Raw genomic sequence first — 19,079 nt, 5'->3', positions numbered from 1 at the left:
TTCCAGGACCCTGAGATCATGACCTGAGGCCAAGGCAGAGGCTTAAGCCATTGAGCCACCCAGGCGCCCCTCAAATAAATAAAATCTTTAAAAAAAAACCCCAAAATAAACAAATCCATATCTGTACATAGATATATAGATTATATATAGATTGTAGATTATATAAAATATATATCAGATTATATATAGAGATTATATATATCATATATAGATTATATATCAGATTAGCCAAAATGTAAAAGTCCACAATATGCATATGTATGTGTATATACATACATATATAATGACTTTTCTTGTTTTTGTTTTTTGTTTGAATTAGAATTATCTTGATTAGCTGTAAAGTTGACTTTTTTTACACAGCCATTTACTTAGGCTTCCTCTTCTGTTAATTGTCTGTTCATATCTTTTAGCCATATTTTATTTGGGTTGATTGTCTTTTCCTTCTCTATTTGTAGCAGTTCTTGCTGCATTTTGGATATTAATGCCTTGTTGGTTTTATGCACTGCTGATATTGTCTTTTTGTCTATGATTTGTCTTTTTCCCCCCTCTCAAGCTTTTATTTATTTATTTATTTTGGTAAACTCTATACCCAACACGGGGCTCAAACTTACAACCTGATATCAAGAGTTGCACACCGCTGTGACTTACCTTTTAACTTTGTTTTTGCTGTCTTGTCAAAAATTTTAAATTTTAATATAACCAAGGTTGTCAATAGTTTTCTCTATGGTTTATGTTTTGAATCATAGGTAGCAAATTTTTTCCTTTCCCAAATTCATAAAGATATTCTTCTATATTTTCTTCTCAAAAATTTAAAATCTTCTAAAAATTTTTAAATTTTGGCTTTTTCAGGGGTGCCTAGCTGGCTCAGTTGGAAGAGCATGAGACTCTTGATCTTGGGGCTGTGAGTTCTAATACCATGCTGGGTATAGAGAATACTTAAAAATAAAATCTTAAAAAAATTATTTTTTGCTTTTTTCCAAAATTATACCTGATATTTTGTGAGGTAAAGGCTTTAAAATTGGATAACCAGTTATTTCAAAATTATACACTGAAAAATAGTTATATAGTATATATATATATTTATACATATACACACACACACATATATATATTTCATTCTTTATACTTTTGCCATATAGTGTTTCCATATGTGGATACATTTATTTCTGGATTCTTTATTTTCTTCTGTCTGACCCTAAGCCAATATCATAAGGCCTTAAAGTTGTTTTTGATATTTAATATTTTTGATATTTTAGAATTTGGACTCTGTTTTTCTTCAAAATTTTATTGGTTATTTTAGACGCCTTTATGAATTTTGGGATCAACTTATGTTCTTCCAAAAACCCAACTGGGGACTGAGAAAAACCATAATTGCACTGAATTTGCAGATTAATTTAGGGAGAATTGTTACTTTCCTATTTGTGAACATTCTATACAGCAGTATACAAAATGTTATATTTATTTTCGGCTCTTTTAATTTAATGAAATTTTGTAATCTCTTCAAGCAAATCTCACACATCTTCTTTCATTTATTTGTAGGATATATATATATACATTTATCTATACATATATATATTTAAAAATTACATTTATCCTCCCTTCCTATATATACTGTACCAATGGATAAGCAGTGGAGGAGGAAAAGTTGTTTTGTTTCTTTTGGGAGGAGTTTGCCAAGCAACAAGGAGAAGGAACAACAGAATGTCAGTAACACTGTTTCGCAGCGTCTGTGAATGAATGGATCGGCAGCTGTTGGCTTGTGACGGGATCAAGCAAACGTTTGTTTCCTGATGGAAGAACACAATGCCTTCCAGGAAACAGTCTTGCTAAAGGGAAAAACCAAATCTGAATCTGACCAGGTCTCTAGACCTGAGTACTAACTTTTGTTACAGGGGGATAGAGAAGACAGAGAAACACATTAAACTACACCATGAGGAAGCAACAGCAAAATCTAGATTGTGGGAAACTCCTTAGGACAAGTGACTCAATTTCTTAAAAATAAACTAAAAGAGGGTAAAGGAAAAGAAATGGAGGGAACTTAGAAATTAAAGGCCACGTAAAGGCCACACCAACCAACTCCAAACAAACAAACTCTGAAACAATTATAATAATTATGAGACAGTTATGGCATTGAAAATACAGAATATTCAATTATATTAAAGAATAGTTCTAATTTTTAGGTGCAATGGTGATATTAGGGTTATGTCAAAATGTCTTTTCTTGTTTTTTAGAAAGATATATACACAAGGGTGTATGGGTAAAATGATATAAGACTGGAAAATTTGTTTGAAAATAATATGGAAGGGAGGGGTTGGGGATGTGGGTGGACAGTATCAGCCAGGAGTTGGGCCCATGGGATTCTTGTGCTGTTCTGTTCGTCCTGGTGTATGGTTGGGGTTTTCCATGATAACAATGATCCTAACATTGCATTATAAATTGTGCTTTATGTTTTGACATGCTATTGTTTCTCCACAATTGAGTTTTATGTATTGTTCTATATTTAGTAATCTTGCTGAATTTTTGTCTTCTAATAACTTGTCCGGAGAGGCCCTCAGATTTTCCATGTAAGTAATTCTATTGTCTGGGGATAATGACACTGTCATTTCCTTCTTTCTGTCTTTTTCCTTTCTTTTGGTTTCCCTACTGTGCTACCCCCATGTTGAAATAGAAGCAATGACAGAGGGCGTCCTTACCCTACCTAGTTCTTTGTCTCGAGAGAATTCTTTTAAATTTCCACCATTAAAGTGGGATGTTTACTGCAGGTTTTTGGTAGACAGTCTTTATTAAAATTGGCAAGTCTTCCTCTGTTCCCATTTTGATCATTTTAAATCATGAGTGGGTGAATATCGTAAACTTATTTTTCCTTTTGTATCCAGTGAGATGACCTTAAGGTTTTTCTCTTTAATCTCTTGATGTGAATTTCCATATTAGACCATCTTTGAGTTCCTGGGATACACACACACACACACACACACACACACACACACACACATATACACACACACCATATATCATAAAACATTATATATTTAAATATAAGCTTAAGGACTTGATTGGCTAATATTTTATTTAGGAGTTTTGCATCTTTGATCATAAGTGAGATTGGTCTATAAATTTCCTTTCTTATGTTGTCCTTGTCTCTAGTTTCAACTTCCCTTTTCTTTTTTTAAGATTTTATTTATTTATTTGACAGAGAGAGAGAGACTGCGAAAGAAGGAATACAAGCAGGGGAGTGGGAGAGGGAGAAGCAGGCTTCCCGCTGATCAGGGACCCCAATGCAGGACTCGATCCCAGCACCCTGTGATCATGTCCTGATCTGAAGGCAGATGCTTAATGACTCAGCCACCCAGGCGCCCCTGCTTTTTGGCTTTGATGAACTTGGGTCTCAAGTTAGAAATAAGCTTTACTTCCTAGAAGGTGAAGAGAATTTTCAGGATCAAGGGGCAACAGCTGGGTTCTGGGATTCTGGGGACTTCCCTGGGGTTTCCATTTTGAGTTAAGCAGAATGAGCCAGAAACATTCTTAAGGATGGACCACTTCCCACCAGGAAGGACTTTGAAATACTTTCCAGGAGCAAAAAATAAAGATGTAACTGAGTGTGTAGTTCATCCCGCTGCTAAGAAGCAGCAGATTATTCTGAACCCAATACGGGGGCTCCAGACCACAGAGCCTGGCAGGCTATAGTGACTGTGTAGGCCTCACAGTGAGCGAATCAGGAGCAAGGAGCCCTGACTGACATCAAGTCACAAATGGATACCACTTTCCAGGCTGGAGGTTCTGGGGTCACGGCACCATCTCAACTCCTGGGCACACACTTCTGATCTCTTTATTTTTTCCATAGCTTTAAGAGAAATTTTTGCAACACTGGCTACTCCTTACTTCTTTGTGCAGGCAGGGAAGTCATTAGATTTGCTCCTTCTGGAGCTTTTTATGCCTGGAGTCAGGAACTGCCCCTGAAGAAAGGCTTTTAAACCTCTCCTTGTCGCTAGGTGGGCCACTGGGAACTGGGCTCCCAGCAGGGAGCAGTGGGCCCAACACTGATGTCTTCTGTGTGAGGACAGAAGGACACAGAGGACACACACAGAGGACACTGAGGGTGAGGACATGCTGAGCCAGCTCTGACCAGGTAGAGAAGGGTAATAGCAAACGGTATTGCAGAGAAAAGGAATGGGGGCCGAGCTGTCCTATGCCTTCCCTGCTGGGCTGGACTTTTCCACAAGGGAGAAATAAACCTTCCATCTTATTTGAAGTCATTTTATCTTGGCCTTTGTTAGAATCAATATCCTAACTATTACACATCCGTCTCTTGAATAAAGCTCTGAGCCTCTGTTTCCCATTGCAGAATAGAAGTGGCTCACTGATTTCTAAAGGTTTCTGTGAGACACGTGTTTCGACTTTTCTCCCCATTGTTTTAGGCTCCTCATTAGGGATCCTCTGTACCTCATGCAGGGCTCCCCAAAGCTCCCACCCATAAGAAAATATTAAGTTCTGCCGCACTTGAAGGGGTTACGTCACTAACGTTGGAGAACGCTCCAGAGACACTCACAGAATGCGGAGGCTGGTAAGACTGCCTCGTTCAGACTAGGTCTGCGGCCCACACTCGGCCTTAAGTAAAAGAAGGACTTACACAGAGGACTGACTCCATCAGTCCCCCGAGATCAAGCCCCGCCCTCCACCATCACTGAGACTGATCTAGAAAGTAATCATCATGTTATCAACTTAGCACCAGCCTCTCCTGACAAGGTGCAACTTATGGCTACTAAATTAAGGTTTTCAAGAAATACACGAAGAGTTAGCCTTTAGTGAGCACTTACTGTATGCCAGATACTGGTATATGTTGCACGTATTAACTCCTTTATCTCTCTGTCACCTTATGAGATAAGCAGTATTAGTACCTACATTTTACAGATGAAGAAGAAGATGCCCAGAGTTCAGTAGTATACTCCAGGACCTGGAGTTAGTAAGTGGGGAAACCAGGACCCGAACCCAGAGAATCAGACTTGCTGTCAGTGCTTTTGATCACTATGACACTGCCTAGACAGTACCCCCTACTCCTTCCATCCTCGTTATTTTTGAAAGGACAGATGAAATCAAATTGTTGCTAAATTTAGAGAAATAAATTCTAGAAACAAGGCCCAAGGCAGTGATTCTCAAAGTGTGGTCCCTGTGCCACCGCCATTAGCATCACTAGTGAATTTACTAAAATTGTAAATTCCATGACCTCAACCCAGATCGAATCGGAAACTCTGGGGACAGGGCCCCCAAATCTATTTTAACCAGCCTCTCAGGGGGTTCTGATACACCCTGAAGTTTGAGAACTGTTGGCCTAGGAAATAAACAAGAATTGAATTTTTATTCTTTCTTTGGGCCATGGGGTTGGGGAAAAGAGGTTAGAAAGGAAACTTTTGTATTTAACATGAGCAATTTTCTGAACCCTCTTTGGTTTGTCCGGTGAAAAGCTGCATGCAGTCACCTCACCAAATCTGGGAGCCAAGGTATTCTCCGGGGAGATGGCACTGACCCACTGCTCATAATTTAAGCATGAAAATCACTCCTTAATTTAGTGTAGAAGAAAAATCCTGGCCATTAGATGTAAGACCTAGAAGGGGAAGAGTGCTCTTTAAATAGTTAAAAAAAAGAATTCCTTGGCGTGCTGTCTTGTTTTCCTTCAAAGATTTGAAATCCTTTTTAAACATTAGCATTTATCATTCAGGACAGGCAAATGCCTTCTTTAATTTTCTGCAGTGATATTTCACTGCATTAAAGACTGTCTGGATAACCTTTACGGAACTCAGCCAGAGTCCGTCGCTCTGTCGTGAGCCAGGAAGCCTGTTTGGACTGACTTATTCTGCATTGCCTAAAACCTCCCCTGCACTCGGCCGAGATCTTGGAGTCTCGTCAGTGTTCACATTCTACATATGTGACTTATGATAAGAAAGGTCTGAAGACTGGAACATGTTTCCTTGGCTATTGTCACTCGGCTTTGAAAATGGAGGGGGTAGGAGGCTTGTTTTAGCAAAAACTCTGCTTAAAAGCTTGATCAAACCTAGAAATTGGGCAACCATAATATTCTATTGTCTGATATGCAGAAGCAATAAAATGAAATCTTTTAAAATTTTTTAAAATTCTTTTTTTTTAAAAAAGATTTTTATTTATTTATTTATTTGACAGAGAGACATCACAAGTAGGTGGAGAGGCAGGCAGAGAGAGAGAGAGAGAGAGAAGCAGGCTCTCCGCTGAGCAGAGAACCCGACATGGGACTTGATCGCAGGACCCTGAGATCATGACCTGAGCCACCCTAAAATTTAGGGCGCCCCTAAAATTCTTTTTTAAAGAAAGAGAGAGAGCACACAAGGAGGGATGGCGGGCAGAGGGAGAAGGAGGGAGAGAGAATTTCAAGCAGGCTCCACACCCAGCTCGGAGCCCTACGTAGGGCTCAATCCCATGACCCTGAGATCATGACCCAACACAGCCAACCGACAGAGCGACCCAGGTGCCCTAGCAATGAAATCTTCCAAAATGAGTATAAAAATTATTTTTGTCTAGAATGTCAACTGAAAGAAATAGTAAAATACGTAAACAGAAAAATATCAAGTGTAGGGTAAAATCCCAAATCCGTGACTTTGCGCATTTATCTCTAGTGCGTTTTCACAGTCTTCCTCACCTCATGGGTTCTAGAGGAGACAGGAAGAGTCGTGGTTTCATTTCACAGGTTGACAAACCGTGGCCATGAGAGGGTAGACGCTTAATCATCATGATATCCAAGTCAAGATTAATATTCGTGAAAGGGCTACTGTGTGTGAATTAGTTCATTTACTCCTCATGCAGCCTCATGCAGTACGTGGGGAGTACTGTCTTCAGCCCCAGTTAAGGACACTGAGGCACAGAGGGTTACGGCAGAGGCCACGTTCTCCACTCAGCTGCTCAGAGCTGCTGCTAGCCTGTGTAGAGCACTTTATGGGAACCAAGCAAGGCACCCCAGCAGACCGGCCAAGTAGGAAGAGGAGCCCCCAGGGCATGGAGACCCAGTCCTGAGCTGCCTGGCTTTGGGAGCAGAGCATATGCCCCTATTTTCTCCCTCTGCTGGATGCCTTTGTAGAGCCAACAACCACCACTTCTTTCCAGCCAGCACTGTGTCTACCCCGTGGGAACACAAGAGTCTCTCACATACCTGTCTCCACTCCCACGAGATGCAACGAAGATAGCGAACAGTCCTGTTCCCTGGGGCTCTCCAAACGTAGCATCACGCAGATACACGGGTGCCCCCACAAAGAGCTTAGAGTTGAGCTCAGGTCTAGGAACATGAACTATGCCAAAATGCCCAGTTCTAGGCCCAATATTTCCTAGAATCATCAGTATTAAATGTACTATCATTTTTGGAGGAGTCACACTTGAACAGCTCTGGCCACCCAGGGTGGTAGGTAGGCAGCAAGGTCTGGGTCTCTAAAGATACTGGCCGCCACCTCTGCTGGAGTATTAACCCTCTGGACAGGGAATCTCAGCTCCTGCACCCGCATATCTGAGCCCGTGGGCAAGCAAGGGGATCAGAGTTGGGGAGGGGCTCATACAGTCTGTTCCTGATGCCTCAGAGTCTCCATTCTCTGTCATCAGTCTGCTGCCCTTGGCAGGACAGAAATCTTTCAGTAAGCCCAAGGATATAAAAGCATGCAATCATCAGTAGGTCTACACTGAACTCGGCATTTTGGCATGTTTTCTGACTTCCGGCCCTGAGAGGAAGTGGAGGGGTCATTCTGCATGAACATCTTTGAACCAGTGCAAACCTCATCAGACAATTATTGTGATAAGATTTAAAACCCAACCCAGCTGTCTCTACCTTGGTCGTCTTGATGATTCTCTCCGAGGGGTTCTCCTGGTTCTTCGTGATCGTCTAGCTCGTCTCCATTTTCCTATGAGGTTAACACAGAATAAAAAATATGTAAGGCAAAATAAAGGCAAACACTCCTGTGGTCCATGTCCTTTGGTAAAAGGAAACCAAATTTTCTTAGTGTTTCTTCTTTGTCAGCCTATTTTAACTTCCAGTGTCCAAGAAGTCTAGCAGGCCCTGGAAGGAAGCTAAAGAGGCAGGTGGGCTTAGCTGCAGGGTTGAGCACCTGTGGGGTCTCAGCTGTACTTCTCTTGTGGGGGGCTTGCCTGTCCATGTGCACGGGGCTCCATGCCTGGCCTTAAATGGGGGGCGAGGAGAAGAATGCCACACGCCAAGTCCAACTCGGGAAGAAAGCAAGGTACTCCACGGACTTGACGGGGTGATGAGGGCAGACACTGAAAGAATGGGAAGGGTGGGTCTTGACGGTAGATTAAGGGCTTTGGTCTTGAGAACAAATGGAAGGTACTGAGGGTTTAAGGAGGGGAAGCAAAAGGGTCAGATTGGCCTTTTGTAGAGTTTCCAGGATTACCACGGATTGGGGGCTTTATCACATCTAATCCCTTCTTCCTTCTCTCTCCCAGTGTTTCACCATTCAAACATCAGCTTGTACGGTGTTTCACCATACAAACTGGTGCCATCCACCACCTAGAAATCTCCGTGACAGCGGTCCTAACTGGCTGTGCAGTTAGAATTCTTTGTTATCAGGATGCCTGAGTGGCTCAGTTGGTTAAATGGCTGCCTTTGGCTCAGGTCATGATCCCAGCGTCCTGGGATCGAGTCCCACATCAGGCTCCTTGCTCAGCAGGGAGCCTGCTTCTCCCTCTGCCTCTGCCTGCCACTCTGTCTGCCTGTGCTCACTCTCTCTGACCAAAAAAAAAAAAAAAAAAAAAAAAATTATTTGTTATCAAATGCCCAAGCTGCTTTGGGAAGAAACAATTATCTGCTAATTTGTTTTACATTCTTTCTCTACTCTATAGCTTTGTACCCTGTGTGTTTCTCACTTGTTCGCTTCGTGTTGGTAGCAGATGAGACAGTCTGACATAAAGGAGCTGGAGCTGGGGCACCTGGCTGGCTCAGTTAGAAGAGCATGCGACTTATGATCTCAGGGTTGTGAGTTCAAGCCACACTGGGCATAAAGATTATATAATTAAATAAATAAATACATAAATAAATATGTTAAAAAATAGAGCTAGAGCAGGTAAACAATTTTCTTTTTTGGCTTTTTTTTTCTTTTTTTTAAAGATTTTATTTATTTATTTGACATAGAGAAGCGAGAGCAAGCACAGGCAGACGGAGTGGCAGGCAGAGGCAGAGGGAGAAGCAGGCTCCCCGCCAAGCAAGGAGCCCGATGTGGGACTCGATCCCAGGACGCCGGGATCATGACCTGAGCCGAAGGCAGCCGCCCAACCATCTGAGCCACCCAGGTGTTTATTTATTTTTTAAGTTTATTATTATTAATTTTTTAGTAATCTCTATACCAACGTGGGCCTTGTACTAATCTCTGTATCATTCCAATTTCATTACATGTGCTTCTGAAGCAAGCACAGAGATTTTCTTTCTTTCGGATTTCTCATTTTGGAGACAAAGCAGATTGGCTTTGGTGCAGTGAAAAGCATTCATCCCTAAATAAATGGAAAAGGTTTTTTTTTTTTGAAAAATTACAGCAGGAAAACCCACCTCAGTCACTGTAAACTGCTAAGTTATAGGAGTAGAAAAGAGATAAACTGAAAGGCAAATTCCTCTTTATAAATCCTTTTAATCTACAGGAAATTGGATTAAAAGGGAGAAACAAGCTTGCTCCTTTGGGAGAATTTCAAAGACAAGAAAGACAAACCTTCAGTCTTAAGGACCTGTAGCTATGAGCCTTCAGGGCAAGAAATATTTTCATTTTACGGATGGGGAGCTGGGGGCAGAGGGAGGACTTTTAAAGAACCTTCTGGCAGGTTAGAAAAAGAAGTAGTCTGAATTTGAAATTCTGTCTGTTGCTCAGAAAACTATAAAAAAAACAAACAAACCCTATCATGTTTTAGATAAATAAACACACATGATAGATGACTTATACCTAAAGTCATTTACTTTAGCAGTTTTGAAACAACCTGCAAGTGCTACCAATTGATGACTAGTCAAATAAATGATGGTAATTCACACTATGCAATATTATGCAACTGCAAAAGCATCTCTTTATGAATTAACATAGGAAGAACGCTAAGATCTATCAAGAAAAAAGATGTAAGACTCTGAACAATGTGTATGATATTAAAGCATGTATAAAACATGTGTCTGTGTATTCTTCTACGTGTACGGGCTTATGCGTGAGTACCACAGGTCAGGAAGGATACACAGGAAGCTAGCCACAGTGGAACCCAAGGGGAGGGGAGCTGAATAGCTCAGAGACATACCCTTTCATACTCAAGTTTTCAAAGACCATCTGAGTATATTTCAAATTCAAAATCCGAATTAAAAAACTAAAACTACTGGGCACCTGGGTGGCTCAGTGGTTAAGCATCTGCCTTCGGCTCAGGTCATGATCCCGGGGTTCTGGGATCAAGCCCCACATCAGGGTCCCTGCTCAGCAGAGAACCTGCTTCTCCCTCTCCCACTCCCCCTGCTTGTGTTCCCTCTCTAGCTGTCTCTCTCTGTCAAATAAATAAATAAAATCTTAAAACAAAAACAAAAATATTACTAACATGACATTGTAGGCCAACTGTATCAATTTTAAAAAACCCAAACCGGGGTGCCTGGGTGGCTCAGAGGGTTGAGCGTCTGTCTTCAGCTCAGGTCATGATCTCAGGGTCCTGGGTTCGAGCTCTGCTTCCTGCTCTCTGTTCAGGTGGAGTTTGCTTCTTTCTCTCACTCTCCCTGTGTTCTCACTCCTTCTCAAATAAATAAAATCTTAAAAAAAAAAGTCTAAAGCAAATAAAATGCAATTTGTCATTTTTAGTATGAATTACCAATGCAATGACTAAACTGAGTGATCAAAGCTCCTAACACCCCGGTGAGTGAGTGAAACAAACCGAAGGACTGAAAATTCCATCATCCCACTTGGTTATTCTGGCCAAGTCGTTTGCTCTCCATCCCTTCATTCAGCCCATGAGCACTGCTGGGGGCTGTGTGCCTGGACCTGCCCGAGGCCCTGGGAGCACAGAGCCCCTGGCTTGTGGAGAAACGACATATAACTCAGGACTGTGATGCTGTGGTACTTGTGAGAGATCACGACAGGTTTCCGCAGGACCCCCCAGGACGCAAAGCTGAGTTAGTCCGGGGAAGGCTTGTTTGCCAGGGCACAGGGCGCTGAATCTTGCAGGGACGGGGAGATAGGGGGGTTCCCGGTGGAGGAAGCAGCCGGTGCTGGTCAGGGGGTAGTGTGGTGTGGCTGCCGAGCGTGGACAGCTGAATGAGGTACGGGCCAGCCCTTGCAGGCTGCAGGATGGAGTTAAAAAAAAAAAAGAATGGATTTGTTCTATTTTTCTATTTATAAAAGAAATACATCTTTGATCCCAGGATTTAGCCAGAAGGCCCATGGGGACGTGGTTAAGAAACTTCAAGCAAACCCGTGAGAGGGCTGAGCTGTGTTTAGAACGAGCCCCCGCGGCAGGGGGTATCCCTGGGCTGGGGTGGGTGGGGACAGGAACAAATGCTTCGTAAACCCAAAGTGCAGCACCGAACCCAGACCAGAGACGCAGCTGCCCGAGCGGCTGGGGCGCGGGTCCTGCGGTCAGACCACCCCGAGGCCCTACTCCTACGCTTCCTGCCTTACAGAGCACGCCGCTGACTTAAACCCCAAGCCTCAGTTTCCTCCGCGGACAGGGGCCGGGCCAGGTGGCCTGCAGTTCTCCTCTCTTGTTGGAGAATCTTCCACTCGTCTTGCCCACTACCCCTGCGTGCAGCGCCCTCTCTGAGCACGGGACTTCGAGGCCCAGTGCAGGCTTTCCTGAGCGGCTCCGGGAGAATGGAGGAGCGTGGGATGCCGGCGTCAGCGTGCGGAGCCGGTGCGCCAGCAGCCAGCTCACGACCTCCCCTCTGCCCCTCACTCTCCCCATCTGGGAAATGGGAGTAGTAATAATACTGTACGGGCTTCTTCCCGTACAGTATTTAGGAAACTACATTTGGAAATTCTGTGTAACATACCACAGTACATGCATCTAAATGACTAATTTCAACAGCTTCTTAATAACGGAAGAAAATCTATCCAAGGGCGCCTGCGGGGGCTCATTCTGTTAAGAGTCTGCCTTCAGCTTGGGTTGTGATCCCAAGCTCCTGGGATCGAGTCCCACATCGGGCTCCTGCTAAGCAGGGAGTTGCTTCTCCCTCTTCTGCCTCTGCTCGTGCTTGCTCTCTCTCTATCGCTCTCAAAATAAATTAAATAAATAAAGGAAATTTTGGGGTGGGGGGGAAAGAGGGATGCCTGGGTGGCTCAGTCCTTGAATGTGAGTCTTCAGCTCAGGTCATGGTCCCAGGGTGCTGGGATCAAGTCCTGCATTGGGCTCTGTGGTCAACAGGGAGGCTGCTTCTCCCTCTGCCTGTCCCTCTCCTTGTGTATGTTCTCTCTCTGACACATAACTAAATAAAATTAAAAAAAAATTTTTTTTAAATTGACGGACAGAGATCACAAGTAGGCAGAGAGGCAGGCAGAGAGAGGGGAAGCTGGCTCCCTGCTGAACAGAGAGCCTGATGTGGGGCTCCATCCCAGGACCCTGAGATCATGACCTGAACTGAAGGCAGAGGCTTAACCCACTGTGCCACCCAGGCACCCCAGTAAATAAAATCTTAAAAAAAAAAAAAAGAAAGAAAAGAAAAGAAAAAGAAAGAAATTCAGTATCTTATTTAAGAGTTTCAACCTCAAGGTAGTACTTTTCTTGTGTATTATAAATATCCCACACATTTTCTTTAATAAAGAAAACTGATTTTTGAAAATCATAAGGTATCTTGTGTTAAGATTTAAGTATATTATTAATTCTCTGCTCCTCTCCTAGGTTCTAAAGTTGAAACAAAGATGTACCATTGAGTTCTTGGCAGGAAAAGAGTAGACTGACCTTGTCAAGACCAGGTATTGCTGGTTTTGTGGCTTTAGCTCCTGGCGCCCTCTGCTGGCCTCACGTCACCAATCACTCGCTCATTTTACCAGCCCAGGTTCCTCGTCTGCACAGGGGAGATCCACACACTCACCAGGAAGTGGGGGCGGGGGCGGGGGGGATTAAATAAAGTTCTAACATGGACCTGGCCCTAAGTAGGAATCGAGGAATGTTCGGGTTTTTTTCTCCTTTATGAATCTTCTGTAGGTGTGGACATTCTTTCAAGATTATTATTTCATGTAATTCCTGCCTCACTGTTGAGGGGCAACTATGGACGTCCCAGTATTACTATTTCCATTTTACTAAAGAGCAAGCACAGTCCCAGAAGTGTTACAAGGTCACTCATTTGAGGTTTGCAGTGAGGCTTTAAGGAAGATGGTTGAAAACATGGGCTGTGGAGCTAGGCTGTCTTTGTGTCTGTCATTTACTAACTGTAGGACATTTGGGGAGTTACTTAACCTCTCAATGCCTTAGATTTGTCATCTGTCAGATGGGATAATGTTACCTATTTCTCGGGTTCGTTTTGTGAATTAAATGAGTTCTTGCATTAGAACAGGGTCTGGCATAGAGTAAGTGCTCGCTAATGTTAGCAATTATGATTATTTACATCTCTTTCCATTCCCCTTTTCTGCCTCAATATTTTTATCTCTTACTCTCAAACCCTGAAATGTTCAGTGCTCCCTACACGCACCAGGAAGAAGAAAAATGAATGAAATGCCCTGTGGATAGGCAGGAAATGTACAAATGACATGTGTAGAGTGAGCTGGTTTCTGTTAAGCTCCAGATGCTGAGGACAGGACTTTCTCTATTTGAATTCACCATCCTTTTCTACACAAGATCTAAGATCTGTCCTTTCCTGCAATATTTAAGGATTTCCTAAGAATCCAGGAGCTACCATGCCACGTAGGGGAAGGTTTACCGAAGGAGAGCTTTTAACACTGAACATTCCCAAGAAAAGGCATGATCTTTTGGGGAAGGACAGCCTGGGAGGCAGAAAGCCTCCTGCGTGCTCTGCGGGTCCCCTGCGGAAGGAGGCCGAGTTACAGTTTCTGTGAGCCTTGGAAAGGGTGGACTGGAAAGTGGGCCTCCGGGATGACAATGCTTTCCCTCTGTAACACGGCGCCGACACTGCTGAACAGAAAGCATAACTCAAAAGCATTGTGGACACTACACACACACAAAAATTACTGTAAAATTCTACACTCTCAATTCTGCAGTTTCTGGATGCTCCATAAATATATCTATCTCATTTCCATAGTAATTATCACCTTTGGACATACTATACATGTTGCCTAGGACAGGACAAGGATCCTGGTCTCTTTTGTTTGCTGATGTATTCCAAATGCCCAGAAAGGGCCAGACACATTCAATGAGTGAGTAGTGATGATGTTGATGATATCCCAGGAAGTACTAACCATGATTCTACAGGCCCTAAGGGGAGAACTAAGCAGATGCTAAGAAAAAAAAGGATTGTTTCATAAGTATTTTAGAGTGAATGGTATTCCTCCAAAATTAATATATTGAAGCCCACCACAAGTACCTCAGAACGTGACTGTCCTCGGAGGTACAGTCTTTAAAAACTTAAAATAAAGTGAGCTCATCATTGGCGTGGGGTCTAATCCAACGTGACCGGTGTCTCATAAGAGGAGGTGATTAGAACACAAACATGTGCAGAGGGAAGACCATGTGAAGACAAGGGAGAAGATGGCTATCTACAAGCCAAGGAGAAAGGCCTCAGGAGAAACCAACCCTTCCAACACCTAGATCTCAGACTTTTGGCTTCCAGAATTGTGAGGAAATACATTTCCATTAAGCCACCCAGTCTGTGGAACTTTGTTTGGTGGCCCTGGCAAACTAATATAATATGTAATGAATTAAACTCATTGTTTTGAATACTTGCAGCAAAAAAAAAAAAAAAAAAAAAATTTGTGTCCTGTCCAGAATAATTCTCTCTTATTAGGGTTATAAGGATCCTCTTTTTCCTTTTTGAGACATTGCTCCCATCCCTATTCTTGGTGCCTGTGACTTTGGGCTGGGCCAATTAGTGTATTTCAATTTCCTGACCAGACTGATTCATCTGGGCATGGGGATGTGACCCAAGTCGGGCCAATGAGATTCAGTACCAGAATGATCTAGAAAAGAGAAGTCAGTGATCCTGTTGTCACATGGGGAGAGACCCTAACCAAAAGGAAACTGAGGAATGCAGAGCCCAGCCATGGAGTGAGACAGACTGGGGAAAGACACACGACTCTTCACGGAAGCCCCACACTGCTGGGCTGGGACTGGAGTGGCCGAGAGAAGATGTAACCTGAGAACTCCGGATTCCCTGAGGTGAGGGGGTGACCCTCATGACCTCCCAAGCCTCTGACCTTTACAGCATTAGCTAGTGCCACCATCACGAACCTGCAGGGATCTGATTTCTTTTCTTCTGTTTCTCTCTTTCCTGGTCACTTCTTTTTTTAAAAAATATATCTTATTAAAAAAAAAATTTTTTTTTTGATAGATCTTATTTATTTATGTGCCCGGGAAAGAGAGAGAGAGAGAGGAAGCACATGTAGGGGGAGCAGCAGACAAAGGGAACAAGAAGCCCAGTGTGAGACTCAATCCCAGGACCCTGGGATCAAGGCCTGAGCCAAAGGCAGATGCTTCACCAATTGAGCCACCCAGGCACCTCTCCTAGTCACTCCTTATTTAGGGCCTGGGATGTTGCTCTAATAGGGTTGTACAAAGGACTGGAGATCCTTTCATGCCAAGTCTTGCCTGCTTGGTTCCTGATTAGTTTTCTTTTACTCCCTGATCACTTATTTCCAGTTCATTCAGCTTTTAGGGGACAAAGAATGGGTGAGAAGAGGACCCCAAGCCAGGGGGCTGCTGGATTAGAAGGGGGCCCATTTATGGGGCCATCAGTGAGCGCCTTGCAGTGCCAGGCCCCGTGTCACATGCCGGGGACAGAGAGACTATTGCAGTGGTGGGCAAATGACATCCCACCGCAGGAACGCTCAGGACCCTTAACTAGATCTGAAGCTGTGCTTAGGAGAATAATGAACCCTTAGACAACAGAAAAGAAGTTCAGACATTCAAAGAAGATACACAGGTGACTTGCAAATAGTTACCAAGAATCAGTCTTCTCCTCCGGTCAGAAAACCAGCTCCACTCAGTTACGGTGATACAAGAGTAACAATTATTTTAGCTACCGTCAAGAAAAAAAAATGAATTGTATTTGCTTGTTTTATGAGGTAGTTCAAGGTTGTCCTTTCTCCTCTCTTTTCTCTGTCCCCCACCACCCAAAGCAGACACCCAACTGATTTGTCCCCGATGGCTGGCTGCGATTACTGTCCTAATTTGTTCTTCCTTCATCCGCTACAAACTGCCTATTTTCTGTCCCTTCTGATAAAGCAGGAACTCTGAGGGACTTCTGAAGCTGTTTTTGTACCATGCAGAAATGTATTAACTGGAATGCCTGTGTACATGTCTCTAAAACCCCTCGTCTTCTCAGTGTGAGATCACCTTCAGGAACGGCGTCATGTCGATGTGCAGCTTGCGCGTGTAAAATTCTGTTCTGTTTGAACATATCAGCCCTTTATTTATACAACTTTGAGGCTCTCCTGTCTTCTGAGCTGCTGCCTCCAAGGACTGCTGGGCTCCCTGTGAAGAGAAGCAGAAAGCCCAACTTTCATAGGAATGATATACAGTGCGACAAGAGCTAGTCTAAATCCCCAAATATTTATAGAAAGTAATTTTTCATCGTTGGAACACTAGGCATAACACCTATTTTTGCCATCGAAGCCACAGGGGACCCAGATGTATAGAGGATAATCCAAGACTGGTTATTAATTCGTAGCTGGGGTCAGTATAATGGGAAAGGAGCAAAAAGGACCTTCCTGTGTTTGGGGGTTGTAGTCGTTTTATTCAGTCCTCACAACAACCCTGTTCCTGTTATTCCCATTTCCCAGATGAGGCCCTAGAGGCTCTGGGAGTTATAGCGGGTAAATGGCGGAGGGAAAATCACCATCTGCCCCAGGCTCCTTTCTTAATGAGATCTTTTTAATGCTTGCCTGGTTTATCAAATCCACCTTGCAGATAAGATTATAGCAAGATTCCAGTCTATTTGCAAGCTTAAAATGTAGCTGCTATGTTAGGAAGAGTGATTTCAATGCGTCTAGCAAGAGGGAAGGAAGAATGGGAGGCCCTTGGGGCCTCTTTAATTTCCTGGGCTGTGCTCCCTCCTGTTACCACCACAGGCAAATGATGTCATGATTCAGAGCACAGCAAAGTTCGATCTGAAGTTGCTTTCAGCCCCTGCTCCACAGTGCAAGCTGGGTGATCTTCCAAGACGCAAAGTGGACCACACCAGTCTTCTCCTCTGCTTACAACACAAAAAGGCCTTTGCCCTCAGCATGAAGGCCAACTCACTTGGAAGACCCTTTTGCTTGGTAAGAGATGGCCCTGGACCATCTCTTCTGCCTTATTCTGTCATTCAACTAATATTTGTCGAGTGCCTTTTCTATGCGCCGCAGAGCAGAGACGACAGTGCAAGAAACAGAGAAGTCTCCACCCTTGTGAAAACGGCAGACATTCCACTGGGAGGGAGGAGATAAGAAGCAAGGAGAACACCGGTTATGTTTGCCAGTGATTTGTGATATGAAGAAAAATAAAGCAGAGAGGGGAGTAAGGAGGAGCTGGGGATGGCAGTTGAGGCAGCAGTTTTAAGCAGAGCACTCAGAGAAGGTTCTAGAAGAAGGTGATGCTTGAGGGACACCCAGGTGGCTCAGTCAGTTAAGCATCTGCCATTGGCTCGGGTCGTGATTCTGGGGTCCGGGCATCGAGTCCCGCATCCAGCTCTCTGCTCAGTGGAGAGCCTGCTTCTCCCTTTCCCTCTGCCTGCCCCTTTGCTTACTTATGTTCTCTCTCTCTTGCAAATAAATAAAATCTTTAAAAAAAAAAAAAAAAGTGACGTTTGAGCAAAGCTCTGAAGAAGGCCAGGGCAGGTTCTGTGGGGCTCTCTGCAGGAACGGTTTACCTCACTGTACTCTGCAGGAACAGCAAGTGCAAAGAGCTGCCGCCAACACTGACCTTTTCGTTTCTGGAGCAATGGCCTTCCCTTTCACGGGAACACATGCCTCCCTCCTAACTCCTCCTCCTCCTTCAGGCCTGGCTCATCTGGGCCTTTCACCCACAGCACGGAGCACGTCCCCTGTGGTCCCCAAGGATGGCCCTGCAGGACGGCTGACTCGCCTCTCCGCCCACTGTAAGCTCCATGAGGGCAGGACCCGGGACTGTGCTGTTCTGAGGCACTGAGTCTGGAAACAGTACATACTTGACAGGTATGTGCTGAACAAAAGAGTAACAATCACATTGGGGCAAGCTTTGTGTTGCGGGATTCAGTTACCACGGGGAAGGCCAGTGAAGACGGCTCGACCAGAAGTATGGGCTGACCTCCAGAGCCTGTCCTCCGCGTAGCACGGGCTCCTCAGTTCCAAAGAGGAAAGTTATCTGTTATTTTTCAGGGCTGATTTGTTGGGGTCACTAGTATGCCATGAGATCACCGTGGGTGTGGATTTGATCATTTCCATATTTTTTAGATCTCCGATGTCTCTCTGGGCCATTATAAACTCCCCCTCCTATAACATTTATTTTAAAATATTAATGATGAATTAGCAGTTGGGTCCCCACAAAGAGCCATCATTTTGATGAATACCTCCGCCCATTTCCTTTGTTTTGAAATGTGGCTATAGATAAAGACTTTTCTGGACAAACACATATCCAATTTTTTGTCATCTCAGTCATATATCTGATTAGCTCCTTGGAGTAAGAGAGCCCCTCCCTGTTTCTAGAACAAATGAAAACATTTGGTCCAAGCTAGAATCAGACAAAAATTTTGAAGCTTCCTAGCTTCCAAAATCACACATGAAATCACTGGGTGCGATAATAGAAATCAGACGATACTGATTTGAGGGAAAGTTCTCCATTACCTCAGGAGAAGATTTTGTGTTAGCCCAGGGGACGAAAGCATAGTCACAACCAGTTCCAATGGCTAGAATTAACTCCTGATGTGGGACTCAGACTGAAGAGTAGGGAGTTGAGAGGCTTTGGGAAAATCTCTCCATATCAACTGACCTGTA

General features: G+C 43.8%; 1 protein-coding gene across 1 annotated transcript in view; it reads right to left on the bottom strand.

Annotated features, from left to right (window-relative positions):
* Positions 1 to 19,079, bottom strand: part of KIAA2012 (KIAA2012 ortholog) — a 100,300-nt gene that overhangs the window by 18,194 nt on the left and 63,027 nt on the right. The window contains exons 14-15 of the mRNA XM_044241325.1: positions 16,465 to 16,602; positions 7,835 to 7,907 (exon numbers count right to left, since the gene is read on the bottom strand). Of these exons, the coding sequence (XP_044097260.1) occupies positions 7,835 to 7,907; positions 16,465 to 16,602 (211 nt within the window). The remainder of the gene's footprint in view (positions 1 to 7,834; positions 7,908 to 16,464; positions 16,603 to 19,079) is intronic.

Source organism: Neovison vison, chromosome 3 (genome assembly GCF_020171115.1).
Source record: "Neovison vison isolate M4711 chromosome 3, ASM_NN_V1, whole genome shotgun sequence".
NCBI lineage: Eukaryota > Metazoa > Chordata > Mammalia > Carnivora > Mustelidae > Neogale > Neogale vison.
The sequence above is the reverse complement of the archived record's forward strand: the minus strand, read 5'-3'. Positions and strand labels throughout refer to the sequence as shown.